We start from the raw sequence: 19,901 nt of genomic DNA, 5'->3' as shown, positions 1-19,901 counted from the left end.
AGTTGCTTAAACGTAGATGGGTATAGAATAAGTGGTCTAAATCTAATACGGTAGCTCCACATCAATAAACAGCTTTCTTTCTAGGTCTGTCACTTTCTCCTAGAGAAAGAGAAGGAAAAAAAATGGTCAAAGAAAGACCAATTCCAATCCTTTAATTGCCAAGACCCAGAAATGCCACAGTTCACTTCTGTTCACATTCCTGTGGACACTACTTAAACACATAGGTATAGCTAACTCTAAGTAAAGCTGGAATTGCTATCTTTGTTATTGAGTAGAGCAAGCGGCTGATTCCTACAATTACCAACAAAAACTGCTGAATTGCACCCTGATATCTCTCTTTAATGATTCTTATTAAAGGCAAACATCTCACTCCAGCAATTACAGTGCAAGTTCTGTATTTTATTTTTTGAAATATTTGTATAGCTTAATAAAAATTTGTGGAGTATTTTTGCATGTTTTCCTACATGCTAACATTTGAAACTTTCTTTACTTAACATTGTACTATACAGATTAAGATACAGTCATTCCAATCATGAACTTGGCATCACAGATGGAATATATTGATGCAATGGGAATACATATAATGGAATAAATATCATTTTATTAAGTTCTGTAAGTTTTCAATGTTAGCAGAAGTACAGGATTTTCTTGTTTGGCACAGTTTACAGCTGTTAAATATGATCAATTCTTAGAAATTCTTCTCTCTTTATCTTTTCACATACATGGCTTTATTTAAATTTCTCTTGGAATTTCATTTCCTGGCTTAAAACTCTAGTCCAGCACTGTCCAATTGAACTTTCTGTGAAGACAGAAATGTTCTAGAACTACACTGTCCAATATGGCAGCTACTGAAGCTTTTAAGTACTTGTAATGTAACTAGTGTGATTAAGGAACTGAATTTTAAACTTTATCTCATTTTAATGAATTTAAATTTAACCAAACTCATGTGGCCAATAACTCCATATCAGACAGCATGGTTAGTCACTCCCTGCTCCATCTACAAACTTATTTCTGCCACATCTATTTTACAGCATAATATTACTCCTGAAACATCCTTAAATAATTTAACTATTCAACATTTATTATTTGGTGTTTTTTTTAATATTTATTGGAGTATAATTGCTTTACAATGGTGTGTTAGTTTCTGCTTTATAACAAAGTGAATCAGTTATACATATACATATGTTCTCATATCTCTTCCCTCTTGCGTCTTGCTCCCTCCCACCCTCCCTATCCCACCCCTCTAGGTGGTCACAAAGCACCGAGCTGATCTCCCTCTGCTATGAGGCAGCTTACCACTAGCTATCTATTTTATGTTTGGTAGTGTATATATGTCTATGCCACTTTCTCATTTCGTCACAACTTACCCTTCCCCCTCCCCATATCCTCAAGTCCATTCTCTAATAGGTCTGTGTCTTTATTCCTGACTTACCCCTAGATTCCTCATGACATTTTTTTTCTTAAATTCCATATATATGTGTTAGCATATGGTATTTGTCTTTCTCGTTCTGACTTACTTCACTCTGTATGACAGACTCTAAGTCCATCACCTAACTACAAATAACTCAAATTTGTTTCATTTTATGGCTGAGTAATATTCCATTGTATATATGTGCCACATCTTCTTTATCCATTCATCTGATGACGGACACTTAGGTTGTTTCCATTTCCTGGGTATTGCAAATAGAGCTGCAATGAACATTTTGGTACATGACTCTTTGAATTATGGTTTTCTCAGGGTATATGCCCAATAGTGGGACTGCTGGGTCATATGGTAATTCTACTTGTAGTTTTTTAAGGAAGCTCCATACTGTTCTCCATAGTGGCTGTACCAATTCACATTCCCACAAGCAGAGCAAGAGTGTTCCATTTTCTCCACACACTCTCCAACATTTATTATTTCTAGATATTTTGATGATGGCCATTCTAACTTGTGTGAGATGTTATCTCATTTTAGTTTTGATTTGCATTTCTCTAATAATTAATGATGTTGAGCATTCTTTCATGTGTTTGTTGGCAGTCTGTATATCTTCTTTGGAGAAATGTCTATTTAGCTCTTCTGCCCATTTTTGGATTGGATTGTTTGTTTTTTTGTTATTGAGCTGCATGAGCTGCTTATAAATTTTGGAGATTAATCCTTTGTCAGTTACTTCATTTGCAAATATTTTCTCCCATTCTGAGGGTTGTCTTTTGGTCTTGTTTATGGTTTCCTTTGATGTGCAAAAGCTTTGAAGTTTCATTAGGTCCCATTTGTTTATTTTTCTCTTTATTTCCATTTCTCTAGGAGGTGGGTCCAAAAGGATCTTGCTGTGGTTTATGTCATAGAGTGTTCTGCCTATGTTTTCCTCTAAGAGTTTGAGAGTTTCTGGCCTTACATTTAGGTTTTTATTCCATTTTGAGCTTATTTTTGTGTATGATGTTAGGGAGTGTTCTAATCTCATACTTTTACATGTCCCTGTCCAGTTTTCCCAGCACCACATATTGAAGAGGCTGTCTTTTCTCCACTGTACATTCCTGCCTCCTTTATCAAAGATAAGGTGACCATATGTGCGTGGGTTTATCTCTGGGCTTTCTATCCTGTTCCATTGATGTATCTTTCTGGTTTTATGCCAGTACCATACTGTCTTGATTACTGTAGCTTTGTAGTGTAGTCTGAAGTAAGGGAACCTGATTCCTCCAGCTCCATTTTTTGTTCTCAAGATTGCTTTGGCTATTCGGGGTCTTTTGTGTTTCCATACAAATTGTGAAATTTTTTGTTCTAGTTCTGTGAATAATGCCAGTGGTAATTTGATAGGGATTGCATTGAATCTGTAGACTGCTTTGGGTAGTAGAGTCATTTTCACAATGATGATTCATCCAATCGAAGAACATGGTATATCTCTCCATCTATTTCTCTCGTCTTTAATTTCTTTCATCAGTGTCTTATAATTTTCTGCATACAGGTCTTTTGTCTCCTTAGGTAGGTTTATTCCTAGATATTTTATTCTTTTTGTTGCAGTGGTAAATGGGAGTGTTTTCTTGATTTCACTTTCAGATTTTTCATCATTAGTGTATAGGAATGCCAGAGATTTCTGTGCATTAATTTTGTATCCTGCTACATTACCAAATTCATTCATTAGCTCTAGTAGTTTTCAGGTAGCATCTTTAGTTTTCTCTATGTATAGTATCATGTCATCTGCAAACAGTGACAGTTTTACTTCTTCTTTTCCAATTCGGGTTCCTTTTATTTCCTTTCTTCTCTGATTGCTGTGGCTAAAACTTCCAAAACTATGTTGAATAAGAGTGGTGACAGTGGGCAACCTTGTCCTGTTCCTGATCTTAATGGAAATGCTTTCAGTTTTTCACCATTGAGGACGATGTTGCCTGTCGGTTTGTCATATACAGCCTTTATTATGTTGAGGAAAGTTCCCTCTATGCCTACATTCTGGAGGATTTTTATCATAAATGGGTGTTGAATTTTGTCAGAAGCTTTCTCTGCATCTATTGAGATGACCATATGGTTTTTCTCCTTCAATTTGTTAATATGTTGTATCACATTGATTGGTTTGTGTATATTGAAGAATCTTTGCATTCCTGGAATAAACCCCACTTGATCATGGTGTATGCTCCTCTTAATGTGCTGTTGGATTCTGTTTGCTAGTATTTTGTTGAGGAATTTTTGCATCTACATTCATCAGTGATATTAGCCTGTAATTTTCTTTCTTTGTGACATCCTAGTCTGGTTTTGGTATCAGGGTTATGGTTGCCTCATAGAATGAGTTTGGGTGTGTTCCTCCCTCTGCTATATTTTGGAAGAGTTTGAGATGGATAGGTGTTAGCTCTTCTCTAAATGTTTGATACAATTCGCCTGTGAAGCCATCTGGTCCTGGGCTTTTGTTTGTTGGAAGATTTTTAATCACAGTTTCAATTTCAGTGCTTGTGATTGGTCTGTTCATATTTTCTATTTCTTCCTGATTCAGTCTTGGCAGGTTGTGCATTTCTAAGAATGTGTCCATTTCTTCCAGGTTGTCCATCTTATTGGTATAAAGTTTTTTGTAGTAATCTCTCATGATCTTTTGTATTTTTGCAGTGTCAGTTTTTACTTCTCCTTTTTCATTTCTAATTCTATTGATTTGAGTCTTCTCCCTTTTTTTTCTTGATGAGTCTGGGTAATGGTTTATCAATTTTTTATCTTCTCAAAGAACCAGCTTTAAGTTTTATTGATCTTTGCTATCATTTCCTTCATTTCTTTTTCATTTATTTGTGATCTGATCTTTATGATTTCTTTCCTTCTGCTAACTTTGGGTTTTTGTTTGTTTGTTTGTTTGTTTGTTCTTCTTTCTCGAATTGCTTTAGGTGCAAGGTTAGGTTGTTTATTCAAGATGTTTCCTGTTTCTTAAGGTAGGATTGTATTGCTATAAACTTCCCTCGTAGAACTGCTTTTGCTACATCTCATAGGTTTGGGGTTGTCGTGTCTCCATTGTCATTTGTTTCTAGGTATTTTTTGATTTCCTCTTTGATGTCTTCAGTGATCACTTCGTTATTAAGTAGTGTATTGTTTAGCCTCCATGTGTTTGAATTTTTTACAGATCTTTTCCTGTTATTGATATCTAGTCTCATAGCGTTGTTGTCAGAAAAGATACTTGATACAATTTCAATTTTCTTAAATTTACCAAGGCTTGATTTGTGACCCAAGATATGATCTATCCTGGAGAATGTTCCATGAGCACTTGAGATAAATGTGCATTCTGTTGTTTTTGTATGGAATGTCCTATAAATATCAATTAAGTCCTTCTTTAATGTATCATTTAAAGCTTGTGTTTCCTTATTTATTTTCATTTTGGATGATCTGTCCATTGGTGAAAGTGGGATGTTAAAGTCCGCTACTCTGAATCTGTTACTGTCGATTTCCCCTTTTATGGCTGTTAATATTTGCCTTATGTATTGAAGTGCTCCTATGTTGAGTTCATAAATATTTACAATTGTTATATCTTCTTCTTTGATAGATCCCTTGATCATTATGTACTGTCCTTCTTTGTCTCTTCTAATATTCTTTATTTTAAAATCTATTTTATCTGATATGAGAATTGCTACTCCAGCTTTCTTCTGGTTTCCATTTGCATGGAATATCTTTTTCCATCCCCTCACTTTCAGTCTGTGTGTGTCCCTATGTCTGAAGTGCGTCTCTTGTAGACAGCATATATATGGGTCTTGTTTTTGTATCCATTCAGCCAGTCTGTGTCTTTTGGTTGGAGCATTTAATCCATTTACATTTAAGGTAATTATTGATATGTATGTTCCTATTACCATTTTCTTAATTGTTTTCTGTTTGTTATTATAGGTCTTTTCCTTCTCTTGTGTTTCTTGCCTAGAGAAGATCCTTTAGTATTTGTTGTAAATCTCGTTTGGTCATGCTGAGCTCTCTCAGCTTTTCTTGTCTGTAAAGGTTTTAATTTCTCCATCAAATCTGAATGAGATCCTTGCGGCATAGAGTAATCTTGGTTGTCAGTTTTTCTCCTTCATCACTTCAAATACATCCTGCCACTCCCTTCTGGTTTGCAAAGTTTCTGCTAAAATATCAGCTGTTAACCTTATGGGGATTCCCTTGTGTGTTATTCGTTTTTTTTGTTTTTTTTTTCCCTTGCTGCTTTTAATATGTTTTCTTTGTATTTAATTTTTGACAGTTTGATTAATATGTGTCATCGAGTGTTTCTCCTTGGATTTATCCTGTATGGGGTTCTCTGTGCTTCCTGGACTTGATTAACTATTTCCTTTCCCATATTAGGGAAGTTTTCAACTATAATCTCTTCAAATATTTTCTCAGTCCCTTTCTTTTTGTCTTCTTCTTCTGGAACCCCTATAATTCGAATGTTGGTGCCTTTAATGTTGTCCCAGAGGTCTGTGAGACTGTCCTCAGTTCTTTTAATTATTTTTTCTTTATTCTGCTCTGCAATAGTTATTTCCACTATTTTATATTCCAGGTCACTTATCCGTTCTTCTGCCTCAGTTATTCTGCTATTGATCCCTTCTAGAGTATTTTTAATTTCATTTATTGTGTTGTTCATTGTTGCTTGTTTCATCTTTAGTTTTTCTATGTTCTTGTTAAATGTTTCTTGCATTTTCTCTATTCTATTTCCAAGATTTTGGATCATCTTTTCTGTCATCATTATGAATTCTTTTTCAGGTAGACCGCCTATTTCCTCTTCATTTTTTAGGTCTGGTGGGTTTTTATCTTGCTCCTTCATCTGCTGTGTTTTTTTTCTGTGTTCTCATTTTGCTTATCTTACTGTGTTTGGGGTCTCCTTTTTGCAGGCTGCAGGTTCATAGTTCTCGTTTTTTTTGTTGCCTGTCCCCAGTGGCTATAGTTGTTTCAGTGGGTTGTGTAGGCTTCCTGGTGGAGGGGACTAGTGCCTGTGTTCTGGTGGATGAGCCTGGATCTCATCTTTCTGGTGGGCAGGTCAACGTCTGGTGGTGTGTTTTGGGGTGTCTTTGGACTTATTATGATTTTAGGCCGCATCTCTGCTAATGGTTGGGGTTGTGTTCCTGTCTTGCTAGTTGTGTGGCATAGAGTGTCCAGCACTGTAGCTTGTTGGTCGTTGAGTGAAGCTGGGTGTTGGTGTTTAGATGGAGATCTCAGGGAGATTTTTGCCGTTTGATATTATGTGGAGCTGGGAGGTGTCTTGTGGACCAGTGTGCTGAAGTTGGCTCTCCCACCTCAGAGGCACAGCACTGACTCCTGGCTGGAGCACCCAGAGCCTTTCATCTACACGGCTCAGAATAAATGGGAGAAAAAGTAGAACGAAGGAAGGAAGGAAGGAAGGAAGGAAGAAGATAAAAGAAAAAAATAAAGTAAGGTAAAATTAAATAATTAAAATTAAAAAATAATTATTAAGAAAAAAAATTTTTAAGTAAAAAACAAACAAACAAAAAACGGACGTATATAACCCTAGGACATATGGTGAAAGCAAATCTATACAGACAATATCTCACACAGAAGCACACACATACACACAAAAAGAGGAAAAGCGGAAAAAATAATAAATCTTGCTCTCATAGTCCACCTTCTCAATTTGGGATGATTCGTTGTCTATTGAGGTACTCCACAGATGCAGGGTACATCTGGTTGATTGTGGAGATTTAATCCACTGCTCCTGAGGCTTTTGGGAGAGATCTCCCTTTCTCTTCTTTGTTTGCACAGCTCCCGGGGTTCAGCTTTGGATTTGGCCCCGCCTTTGCATGTAGGTCGCCGTAGGGCATCTGTTCTTCGCTCAGACAGGACGGGGTTAAAGAGCCGCTGCTGAGGGGCCTTTGGCTCACTCAGGCCTGGCGGAGGGAGGGTTATGGAGTGCGGGGCGAGCCTGCGGCAGCAGCGGCCAGTGTGACGTTGTACTAGCCTGAAGCGCACTGTGTGTTCTCCCGGGGAAGTTGTCCCTGGATCCCGGGACCCTGGCAGTGGTGGGCTGCACAGGCTCCCCGGAAGGGGGGTGTGGATAGTGCCCTGTGCTCACACACAGGTTTCTTGGTGGCGGCAGCAGTAGCCTTAGCATCTCATTCCCGTCTCTGTTGTCCGTGCTGTTAGCCTCGGCTCGCGCCCATCTCTGGAGCTCCTTTAAGCAGTGCTCTTAATCCCCTCTCCTCACACACCAGGAAACAAAGAGAGAAGAAAAGGTCTCTTGCCTCTTCAGCAGGTCCGTACTTTTTCCCGGACTCCCTCTGGGCTATCCGTGGTGCACTAACCCCTTCAGGCTGTGTTCATGCTGCCAGTCCTCTCCCTTATTATTTGGTGTTTTATTCTTTGGGTAAGAAATTCTGTATTTTCATTGTGAAAATAGTCTAATAATAACTATGTGATATTTATCAAACACAATATGTCAGACACTGTTCTGAGCACTCGATACACAGTATATCATTTCATTATCACAAGAAAATTACCACCATTTTATAGATGTATAAAGTGACACAACCACAGGCTAATTAATTTTTGCCTAAAATCAAATAGCTAGTAAGTGAATTAAGTTAGGATGTAAACCTCAGGCAAACTGGCTTCAAAGCCCAGGCTCTCACTCTATTCTTTACCCTTTCATCACCCTGGAGAGTAAGGTTTTTTTTAATCAGTGGTTCTCTTTGTTCAAAATGCATCACAGTTGGAGCCTTTCTAAGAGCTTTACTTGTATATGCATAATATCAGAAACGATTGCCTCTTGCAAGAGGTAAGAGAAAAGAGGACACAGTTTTCTGTTTCTTTTCTGTCCTATCACAATTCACTGAGCAGCAACTATGTTTGTAAAAAAAATATCCCCTAACTAGTCTTTACTAATTTGGTGCTTGAATCTCATTTTATCAGGATGATACTAAATAGATTAGTATATATAAGTGATAATGAACAGGTGCCATCTGTTTGCTCCTATTACTACAAAAGATTATTCAAAATTTTTTCTCAGTGCACTGTCAGAAAGAATTTTAAAGTAGTTGGGTTGAATATTTTTAAAGAGCTATAATGTTCAGGTTTAACTCAGGTCAATCATCTGCAAGTTAAAATTACTCAGAAGTGTACTGTCCATAATTAAGTAATCTTACCTACTAATATTATACAATAAGAAGACCTTTAGGTGACATGAAATCTGTCATTTTAAGTATGCCCCCAAGCCTTTTCCAGATTGCTCATAAGATTTCTCATTCTCTAGAGAAATGTGATCTCTTAGAAATAAATGTCTCTGTCAAGTCACAAGTAATATGAGCACATGATGAAAAAATGGAATTTTTTAGTCTCATAAGGGATATTGCAGTATTGTAAAATTGATTTTATTCCTCGTTATTTAAGTTCTCATGGTCATTTTAGCATTTACCTTTTAGATATAAAGGGAAGTTTATGATACCTTTTAGGGAGGTGGGGGACAGAGGCCTTTGGGGACCAGGAGAATATTTTTCATATGAAATTCTTTGTCATAAAATGCTAATGTTGGTGTTCTTGTCTTTATGTCTATGCATTCTTTAGCTATGAGGATAACAGACCCTTCATCAAGTAAGAATGACCTGAATGGCTGATAAATTCCATTTATCAGTGTGGTCCCATGAACCAGCTGTCAGATCAGTACTGAAAAATCATTAGAGCTTCTGTCATTCACATTGAGGCAGAAGAGCAAACTGTGCAGGAAAATAATCAGGCATACAACTTCTATGCATAATAAATATGCTGCAGGTGTTTTGCCAGAAAAATTCTGCTTCACCTCTTTTAATTGGATATCACCTGAATTTAGTGCCACAGTAATAGCAACTTCATGTGGTACAGACTTGTTTTGCTTTTAATAGATTTCTCCTTTCATTTCAGTGTGCTCCTCTGTGTTGCATATGTCCTCATTTCTGTTGTTTGTTTGGACATCATTCATCTAAAATTATTTCGTGATTTAGTGTTATATCTTCAAATGATCTCAGGGGTATGAAACTACCCAATTGCAAATGAAACTAATGAATTTTTAGGTTAAATATCCAAAAGAGGGGAAAATACCTCCTTCAAAAATTAAACTTTATATATGCAAAATTGTCTCTTTCAAATTCGATACGTCACTTGATTGTTGATCTAATTGTTTATGAACGTATCTTTTAAATTTCTAAAACAAAGCTACAAGTCTGTATTAATCTATAAGCATAAACACAAATGCTAATATTTGGGCTTTTTTTCCTTTGTACATTTTAAAATTACATGTCCTGTAATTAAGATTGGCAACCTTTGGGTGACCTTGCTGTAGACTTTCAGTTTGTTCTTCTGGTGAAGAGTCCTTTGTTTTCATTTTCTCCAATACCATTTCACTTACTTCTTCATGTTCTTGTTTATTTTTTTCTTTGCAAGTTGGGCTCATCACTCTTTTATATCATTAACACTTGGGCCCATCATGTGTTTTCTAGTGGATAATAGCTGGCTAGAGTATTTTATCCTATCATTTTATTTCTAAATCTGAATAGCAATTTTGACTTAATGGCGACTCTTCCCATTTTTCCTTATTCCAATACCTGTAAACAAATAAGAGCTTTACCTTGAAAGTTCTCATACTTCTGAATCTGCTTGTAAAATAAGATATTAATATCTAAGATGTTTTCTAATTTGTATAAGCAAACATGCCACATACAATGGCAAGCTTCCTTTAGGGATTCTTTATTCAAGAATATTAAAGTTTTAAATTAAGCACATTAAATTTAGTGGATGTTTACATTTGAAATATAGTGGCTGACAGTTGTAGAAGAAAAATGGTAAATATTTGAGATTAATTTTAATAAGACTTTAATAATATTTGACTACTTTGGGACATATCTTTCTTAAGACATAGTTCTCTCTGAAAAAATTATTAAACCCAGCTTCAGATTATAGTAAACATATGTGATTTTCCCCCTTCATTTTGCAAAGTTTCAATCCCCATATTTATTCCTTAGACAATGTAAATAGCAGATAGTAGTCTGCTAAAAATAAATATTAGATTACCATGTTCAGGAAGGTATACTGGGAAAGGGAAAGGTAGGTTCATAAGAATATAGAGATCTAGACTGTTTTGGTCCTATTCTATATACTTAGAGAGAAGTTGAGAAGATTCCATTTTCAGTTATTGGATTCCTGTCTATTGGAAAGATTTATTTTATTTTGATAGTAAATACATAATACATAGCTACAAATATGTGGGCTTTTGTCACCCATTTATTACTATTGTGAATGGCAGCTTGGAGGAAACTAAGGGAATGGAGTGAGAGTGAGAATTTGTCTTCAATTCTGGACTACTTTGTTCATCCCTCTCCATCCCATTCTCAGCTTCATTTTCTCCCGCGAGTTTGCAGACACTTCAAAGACATGAAGGTGTCCTGAGCTGTTGGGCTTCTTTTCAACAAAGCTGCCAATTGCCTCGTGTCTGAAGTCTAGTCCAACATAACCCAAGACACAGCAATCCAAAGGCTGAAAGAGTAGATGGTGATCTAGAGGGGAACTATTTTTTCCCATTTACTGTATCTCACACTTGTTCTACTTAACTATAGAATCAGAAAAATAGAAGTTTCAAATTTTATACAATCTTCCATATACTGGTTCCTTCTGTTCTTGTCTGTAAACACTAAATTTTTTATGGAAAAAAGAGGAAATTTGGAAAAATGGGGTAAAAGTGTATCAGATGAAGAGTCCGATGAAACAAATGTTTGATTAATGGAAAGAGTCCAATCAAACAAATGTTATCATACCAATGAGACCAGTGGAGACTAACATAGCTTTACAGACTCTTCCCCCTTGCCATTCACCATAATTACATATCCATACCATTTGCATATGTGCTGCAAATACGTGAATAATTTAATAGTACAAATCTGCTTTTGCATAAGTGAATTTCTGTGTTTATAGCATCTTCATTCACGTATATCTCCTCAAGCTTGAAAACATGTAAGTTCTCATTAAAATCTTAAAGTACTTATACCACCTGTCTTACATTTTCTGTCAATAAAACTGTAACATTTTTTTCAGTGTCAGTATTGTTGATACAACATGACTGTGTTAATTAAAGACAAATTATATGATAACCCTTAATTTTCTCTTCTCTCTGCAGGTCATGGGTTATAGGTGCAATAGCTCTTCTCTGCCTATTAGGATTGACCTGGGCCTTTGGACTCATGTATATTAATGAAAGCACAGTCATCATGGCGTATCTCTTCACCATTTTCAATTCTCTACAGGGAATGTTTATATTCATTTTCCATTGTGTCCTACAAAAGAAGGTAAGCTAGCTTTCTCTGTTCAAGAATAAATAGCATATATTCTATGACAGCAAAGTACCCATAACATAAATCATTCTTGATGTGTTTGTCTCTAAGAAATAAATATACTACTTAATTGATTTTATTTTTATAATAGTAAAGACAAAACAGACATAAAATGAAAGCATAAAAATTGGCAAATGTGCTTAACAGCAAAAAAACAGAATCAAAATATTTTGATTTGGACAATGTACAAAAATTATATTCTTATAGATTTGACCTTATAGTCTTTAATATTTTTATTGGCAGACACATGGAATTTGTATATTAGGGAGTAGATTTTCTAAGATGTTATGGAGGCATGGGATATATGTATATATATACATATATGGCATGGCATAGCAAATATATATTTTTCTTTTTTAAAAAAAAACTAATTTGTATTGATATATTCTAGAAAATATAATTATCTAAACATTTTATGATAAAAACATTTATTTTTTAAATGAATGGTGGAAACTTAGTAAAGATCTCTGTATTTCTTTAAAAGCATCTTTTATAGGATCTATGATTTTGATTAGAATGCAATATTTAATTTTAATATTGGTCTATTTTTATGATTTTTCACGTCTTTAAGGCCAATATATTCATTTTCAAAGTTGATTTTAGTAACTAAATACTTACATTGCATTTTTTTATCTCAAGATTGATTTTCTCTTCTTACACTGTTTAACTCTATTATAAATGTGGTCTTTGTAGTTCTGACCATATAGACCCCTGAGCCAGGACTGGGTCCGAATCCTAGCTCCTCTACTTAAAGGCTTATGTGACTTTGGGCCATTTAATTAACCTTTATATGCCCCAGTTTCATCATGTGTAAAATGGAGGTAATAAAAATAATTATGAGATATTGAGAGGTGGCTCTGAAAATGAAATGGCAAGAAGTGAATTTTTTTTTCTAAGAAAAAAACTATAAGACCTAAAATTGTTTTTGGAAAATAAAGAGTAAAGATATCCACCTCTACGATTTTTGGCTTAAGAGACTAAGGGAACCTCAAATAAAAGTTGAGAAAGGTGTCTACTTGTTGAGATGCATCCAGTTTTATCCTGTTTCAGTTTTATGTAGTGGTAGGTATTAAAAATGTGTTGGCATGATCTTAAATACAGGCTAGAATAGCATTGATTACTCAGACCTGTAAATGTAAGTTACAGAAAAGAAAAGAGTTTATGATGTTAGAATGGATGGATTCTAATCTAATGGATTAGAATTAACTTAGAAAAGAGGTTGTGTTGGAAGGGATGAATCTTCCCAAATACTTAGTGTACATACACCCCAAATTGCCATCATTTAACCTAATAAAGGTATTTTTTACTCATTGCCCAATTGATGAGTGTGCCTCATAGAGGGACACAGGCCAATGAAAGCTCAGCCAACCTCACTGTTCAATTTCCACAACCACCTTGGGTGTTGACATCTAGCAGATAGTCTGAGAAAGAGAGAGAAGATCTTGTATAAAAAGTCTGGAAGTGGTTCACATCACTTCTACTCACCTTCCGTCAGATAGGACACTATAAATAATACCAACTAAACTGCAAGGAAAACTGGGAAACATACTCTACTTTTTGTACCCCAGGAAAATGAGGAATTGGGTAAGTCTAACACAGTCTAACACACTTGATGATTATGAAGAGTAGGAGACATTAGTAATGAGTAAGAATAGAAATAGAAGGAAGAAAGTGTTTGAGGAGAAGAATGAGAAGACCTAAATGAAAGATAAGGGGGAAATGTCCAGAAGTAGACACTTGTCAGTATTATAAAACACTTCAGAGAAGTCAGAAAGACTAAGCACTTGGAAGGATTTCTAGATTTTGGTAGAAAAAAACTATCACTGATTGTCAAGAGCAATATGTAGAATGATGGGTGCAAAATCAGGAGATTAAGGGAAAGGGTGACATTTGTCCATATAAATAAGGGAATATTGGGCCATCATATTTAGTTATACTGACATCTTCAAATATAGGGAACTAGCTTTATCCATTATTTTATGTATTAGCTGGAAATTGGACTAACACATTTTTAAATTTTAATGTTTATATTGAAGTTTTCTACAGAACAGAAAATAGTTTTGTGCTTTGTGCATGAATGATTTTGATTGTAATTATTTTTTTATTAGCCAGTACCTATTAGTTTTCCCAATTATTATTTTTATTGTATTACAAATATATGTCAATGTTTTGATGTCCAGGTAGAGATACCAGACCTCAGGATTCAAAAACAAGTCTAGAATTTTTAGTATATTGAACATATTTAACAGAAGTGAAATTTTAAAAAAATATATATGTCATCAAGCTCAATTTTGTGATTCATTAGAACAGAGTTCAGCAAACCACAGCTTGTGGGCCAGATTTGTCCAGCTGCTTTTAATTTTTACAGTCAGTCAGCCAAGAATTGTTTTTGCATTTTTAAATGGATACATTTAAAATTTAAAATAAGTACACACACAGCATTGTTGGTTTTGCCTCTTGGTTCACAAAGCCTGAAATATTGACTGTCTGAAAAAAAGTGCCAGGCCCTGATTCAGAAGCTTATTTTTATGATTTATAATAACTATTAATAAGCATATTTTCTTTCATGCATTCTGTGTTTTGAATTTTTCAATTTTGGTGGCATTTTTATTGGGTGTCAAGAACATAGCCCAACATCAGAGAATATGGACATCGAATTATCATTCACCGTTTTTTTGCCTACAAAAAATCCAGATACTTCTCTTTGAAATTGCAGAAACAGTCTTAGGAGATTTTTCTTTTATTCCTTTTTTTAAAAATTGAGGTATAATTGAGATATAACATTGTGTAAGTTTAAGGTATACAATGTATTGATTTGATACACTTATGTACTGTGAAATAATTACCACCATAGTGTTAATAGCTAATACCTCTATCATCTAACATCTTTTCTGTGGTGAGAACACTTAAGATCTCCTCTCTTAGCAACTTTCAACTGTATAATACAGTACTGTTAACTAGAATCATCATCATGTACCTTAGATTTCTAGAACTTATTCATCTTATGGCTAGAAGTTTGTACCCTTTGACCACCATTTCCACACAGCCAACATCTGGTAACAACTAATCTACTCTGTTTTTATGAGTTTGGCTTTTTTAGATTCCACACATAAGTGATACCATATAGGATTCATCTTTCTCTGTCCGACTTACTTCACTTAGCGTAATGCCTTCAAGGTCCATCCAACATTGTTGCAAATGGCAGGATTTCCTTCTTTCTCGTGGCTGAATAATATTCCTAGATATATGAAACACATCTTCTTTATCCATTCATTCACTGATGGACACTTAGGTTGCTTCCATATCTTGGCTGTTGTGAATAGTGCTGCAATGAATATGGGAGTGCAGACATCTTTTCAAGATCCTGATTTCATTTCCTTTGGATATATACCCAGAAGTGGGATTGCTGAATCATATGGTAGTTCTATTTCCAATTTTATGAGGAACCACCATACTGTTTTCCATAATGGCTGTACTTATTTACATCCCTACCAACAGTTCACAAGGGCTCCCTTTTCTCCTTATCCTCACTAATACTTATCTCTTGTCTTCTTGATGCTAGCCATTCTAACAGATGTGAAGTGATATCTCATTGTGATTTTATTTGCGTTTTTCTAATTAGTTATGTTGAGCATCTTTTCATGTTAGCCATTTGTATGTCTTCTTAGGTAAAAAACTTCTATTCATTTCTTTTGTCCACTTTTAAATTGGATTGTTTGTTTTTTTGCTTCTGAGTTGTATGAGTTCTTTATATATTTTTGGTATTAACCCCTTTTCAGATATATGATTTGCAAATATTTTATTCCATCCTGTAGATTGCTAATAAATTCTGTTGTTTCTTTTGCTGTGTAGAAGCTTTTTAATTTAATGTAGTACAACTTACTACTTTTGCTTTTGTTGCTTGTGCTTTCGATGTCATATCAAAAAAAATATTGTCAAGACCAATGTCCAGGAGTTTTCCCCTGTTTTCTTCTAGAAGTTTTGTGGTTTCAGGTCTTATGTTTAATTCTTTAATCCATTTTGAGTTAAATGTTGTGGGTGGTATAAGATAGGGGTTCAATTTCATTCTTCTGCATGTGGTTAACCAGTTTCCCTAATACCATTTATTAAAGAGATTGTCTTTTCTCCATTAATTATTCATGGCTCCCTTGTCAGATATTAGTTGACCATATATGCAAGGGTTTATTTCTGGGCTCTCCGTCTGTTCCACTGTCTATGTGTCTATTATGCCAATACCATACTGCTTTGATTACTCTAGCTTTGTAGTATAGTGTGAAATCAGGAAACATGAAACCTCCATCTTTGTTCTTTCTCAGGATTGCTTTGGCTGTTTGAGGACTTTGGTGGTTCTGTACAAATTTTAGGATTGTTTTTCCTATATCTCTGAAGAATATCATTGAAATTTTTTCGAGAGATTGCACTGAATCTATAGACAGTATTGGCTCTTATGGACATTTAACAATCATATTTCCTATAGGAGTTTTTTTTTTTTTTGTGGTACACGGGCCTCTCACTGTTGTGGCCTCTCCCATTGCAGAGCACAGGCTGTGGAGGTGCAGGCTCAGCAGCCATGGCTCACGGGCCCAGCCACTCTGCAGCATGTGGGATCTTCCCAGACCAGTACATGAACCCGTGTCCCCTGCATTGGCAGGTGGACTCTCAACCACTGTGCCACCAGGGAAGCCCTTCCCAAAATCATTTTGAGGGAGGAGACTAGCGTAGTTCCTAGCAAATAGTGATTAAAAAGTAGAAGCTTCTCATCTCACCCTCCCAAAACTCACACATGTCTTGGACACACACAGGTGGGCACAAACTTACTTCTTTAAAAAAATAAACAAAATATGAATTGGCTTGTAAATAGTGAATAAAAATAATTATTTCTAATTATTGAGAAATATAGCATAGAAGAGGTTAGTTGGAAAACATTAATATAACTTAAATATATTAAATAATATGTAATTTTGACATTACAAATCAGAGAAAGCTTAGCACATCATGCCTCTCTGTTTTGTTCTCACTGAATGCCTTTTTTCTCTTAACTATCCATTCTTTCAACTTAATCTTCAAAACCAACACATTCCAACCTATCTTTTAAAGATAGCTTGAAGAAGTCCTCTTCTCTGAGAAGCCTTCCTTGGTCTGCCTACCCACTTCCTATCAGGCTCTCCTCCTCCATGCTTTGATTCACCTCACTCTGTATCATTGTTCCTATCACATAATAAGTATTTAATGAATGTGAATTCTTCAAAAAAATCTGAATATAGTCAGTCTCTGATTTTGCTATATCTTTGATAGAATGAATGTTACTGCATTAAGATGTAATGTTTTATTTCAAATACTAATTTTAATGTGTCATTCACACTCATTTTTTTTGTTTTTGATTCTAAATAACAATTCTCAAAAAAGCATGTTTTTATAACTTTGTTTTAAATAATATTACATTGTCACAAATTCTGGAAACTATGAACTCATGTGAAATCAATAAAGTGCTAAGAATAACATATATACAGTGTTATTTCATAATGAATGTAAAATTTGTGACTATAAAACCAGTAAGTCATCCTAGAATGTGTTTTTAGTTGATGAACAAGTAGTTGGTGATTATTTTTCTTGATGTTGCTAGTGGAGGTGAGATTTAGAACAGTTACTGGTTATTTTTGTATGTCTTGTTTGATTAAATAGGCAATAATAAAAATTTTTAAATAAACATGATCAAAGTTTTCCCCAAAATTGTTGATATATTTTCCTGTTTGAAAACATCAGCTAAAAAATGCTTATCTCCTTTTATCCTGTGATTTTTATACTACAAGGATTAATAATGTAATCACAGTGCTATATAGAAAAGCAATCATATTTCTCTGTAATTATTGAGTAGAACTATTTTGAAGGAATGAATTTAAATTATTTTGAGGATATTTTATAGTCTCAAGTTGCAAATTTGACCTCTTTTAAGATAAATAAATTTCAGAGAAATATAAAATTTTAAAAAATGCTTAGCCCAACACATTCCTTTTTTTTTCTGTTTTGTCTTTAAATATTCTCTCTCCTCTCTTTCTCCCTCTCCTTCTTTCTCCATTCCCTCTTCTCTCTAACTTCCTCACTACACTTCTGCCTAAAGAACAGTACAACTTTTCTAGTGAGGAAGTTAGAGAGAAAAGGGAATGGAGGAAGGGTTAGATAGGCTACTTCATATCAAATCTATGAAGCTAAAAATAGTATCTTGAAGAGTCTTAAGTTTTTGTTTTTTCAATTGAGACTGTATCATTATAGTGTGATTGGACATATGTGTGTTTGTGTGTTTTAAAAGGCTCCAATTATTCAAAATTTCAATCTTGACAGTATGAATATTATTTTATATTGTAAAAAATGTATAAAATATATGCTGAACAGACTTTTTTATATCTGTAGGGCAAAAAAAATTTATATTAATTATCTAAAATAAAACACATGCATTTTATATTTCCTAGCTGAAATGAATTATTACTAACAGAAGTTAATATTTTTGGCTAGGTACGAAAAGAGTATGGGAAATGTCTTCGAACACATTGTTGTAGTGGCAAAAGTACAGAGAGCTCCATTGGCTCAGGGAAAACATCTGGTTCTCGAACTCCTGGACGGTACTCCACAGGCTCACAGGTAAACAATATTTGTTAACTAAAATGAAATATCTCTTACCTGTATTCTGTTATGGGTTGCTATCCTTTCTTGATGAGATCTATTTTCTATCCCAAGTATTTAGCATATCAAATTTGTTGTTTTGTTTTAGTGTGTCTCAAATGAAAATGATTATGACAGAAATTTAAGAAACCAAATTGCAAAAAAAGTGAAGTTTAGGGTCTAAGTTTGCATAATAATTCATGATTTCAGATTATTCCCAGTTGAATGAATATAGAAGGTAAGGAAAGGAATTTTGCATTTCACCCAAAATTCTAAGAAAGTAATATTTTACATAGATATATGATTCTTGAGTTAATTACTTCTCTTAACTAGTGTAATAATTCTTTATCATATACTGTATTTACTTATTAGATGGTATGTTTAATAAAAACAGTTCTAACTCATACCATATTGTATGCTGGTAAATCGAAGTGCAATTCAGATAGTGAAGAATACCATAATAGCATCATTGACTTAACTGATCTAAGTGCTACTTCCATCAGTCCAGCATTAAATATAGTAGCTGCATTATCCCTCATCAAGGAAATTTTAAACTTTTAGGTAACCTGTCTGCCATTTTTCCCAGGCCACAATGTCAGTCCAAAGATTATTACGTAGAAAGTTCAGCAACTCTAGGATGACTAAAATGAGCCAGTCAAATAAAAGACATATGTGGGTCATGCATGAATGAATTTGGGTTCCAACTAGTATACTAATATTTTTAAGATTGTATGGTTCAGTGGGAAAAACAATCATTTTTTTCAGTGTTGTTAATAGCAATTTTCTGAAGAAGACTTGAATTTTAATTCCTAGATAAAGTTATAAATCAATAACACTTTTTTAACTCAGCTCAACTTATAAATCTATTTTTTTAACTTGGTAACTTTATATATAATATAAAAAAGAACACTTCATTTGTTCTTTGACTAATTTCCAATCAGCTTGTAAATTTAATCAATTAAATTCACCTAAACAATTCCATTCATATGCTTAGAAAATTAAATATCCTCGTAACCTTTAAATATCATTTACAAATCTAATATATCTGATTCTCTCAAACGCATTCACTGTCAGACTGGACCGTTGTACACACCTAACTAGCACTTGGAAAACTGTATAAACCAAAGATAATGAACAATATTCTCGGAAATAAACACTTTCCTCACACTAAAGGAGTTCTCTTTTATCTTACAAATAAAACTACATATCTAATATCAATCTAATATTTCCAACTAAAAATTTTAAAACTAACCTATAACTGTCAAACCTATCAGACTATCTCAACACCTAACAAGCACTAATTGTCATAATGATCATGAACTTATTCCTACATATAATATACAGCTATTAATAATTTGAATTTATTTTATTATTTCTGTGCCTTACTGAGGTTACAAAGTTGTAAATTAGGGGAAACAAATGTTCCAAGTTAGGTGGAATGAGATTTCTTAGTCTAGGACTACTAAATTTGTCAGTTA

At 34.3% G+C, this 19,901-nt stretch overlaps 1 protein-coding gene across 22 annotated transcripts in view; it reads left to right on the top strand.

Moving 5' to 3' along the window:
- ADGRL3 (adhesion G protein-coupled receptor L3) overlaps positions 1-19,901 on the top strand; it is a 581,523-nt gene that overhangs the window by 529,706 nt on the left and 31,916 nt on the right. For 13 of the 22 annotated variants that reach the window (XM_081254133.1, XM_081254135.1, XM_081254115.1 and 10 more), the window contains 3 exons: positions 8,975-9,001; positions 11,553-11,721; positions 18,277-18,402. In XM_081254133.1, the coding sequence (XP_081110259.1) occupies positions 8,975-9,001; positions 11,553-11,721; positions 18,277-18,402 (322 nt within the window). The remainder of the gene's footprint in view (positions 1-8,974; positions 9,002-11,552; positions 11,722-18,276; positions 18,403-19,901) is intronic. The other 9 variants (XM_081254129.1, XM_081254127.1, XM_081254128.1 and 6 more) reach the window with 1 other exon arrangement.

The sequence above is a fragment of the Mesoplodon bidens genome, assembly GCF_964165515.1.
Source record: "Mesoplodon bidens genome assembly, chromosome: 1".
In the NCBI taxonomy this organism is placed as follows: domain Eukaryota; kingdom Metazoa; phylum Chordata; class Mammalia; order Artiodactyla; family Ziphiidae; genus Mesoplodon; species Mesoplodon bidens.
The sequence above is the reverse complement of the archived record's forward strand: the minus strand, read 5'-3'. Positions and strand labels throughout refer to the sequence as shown.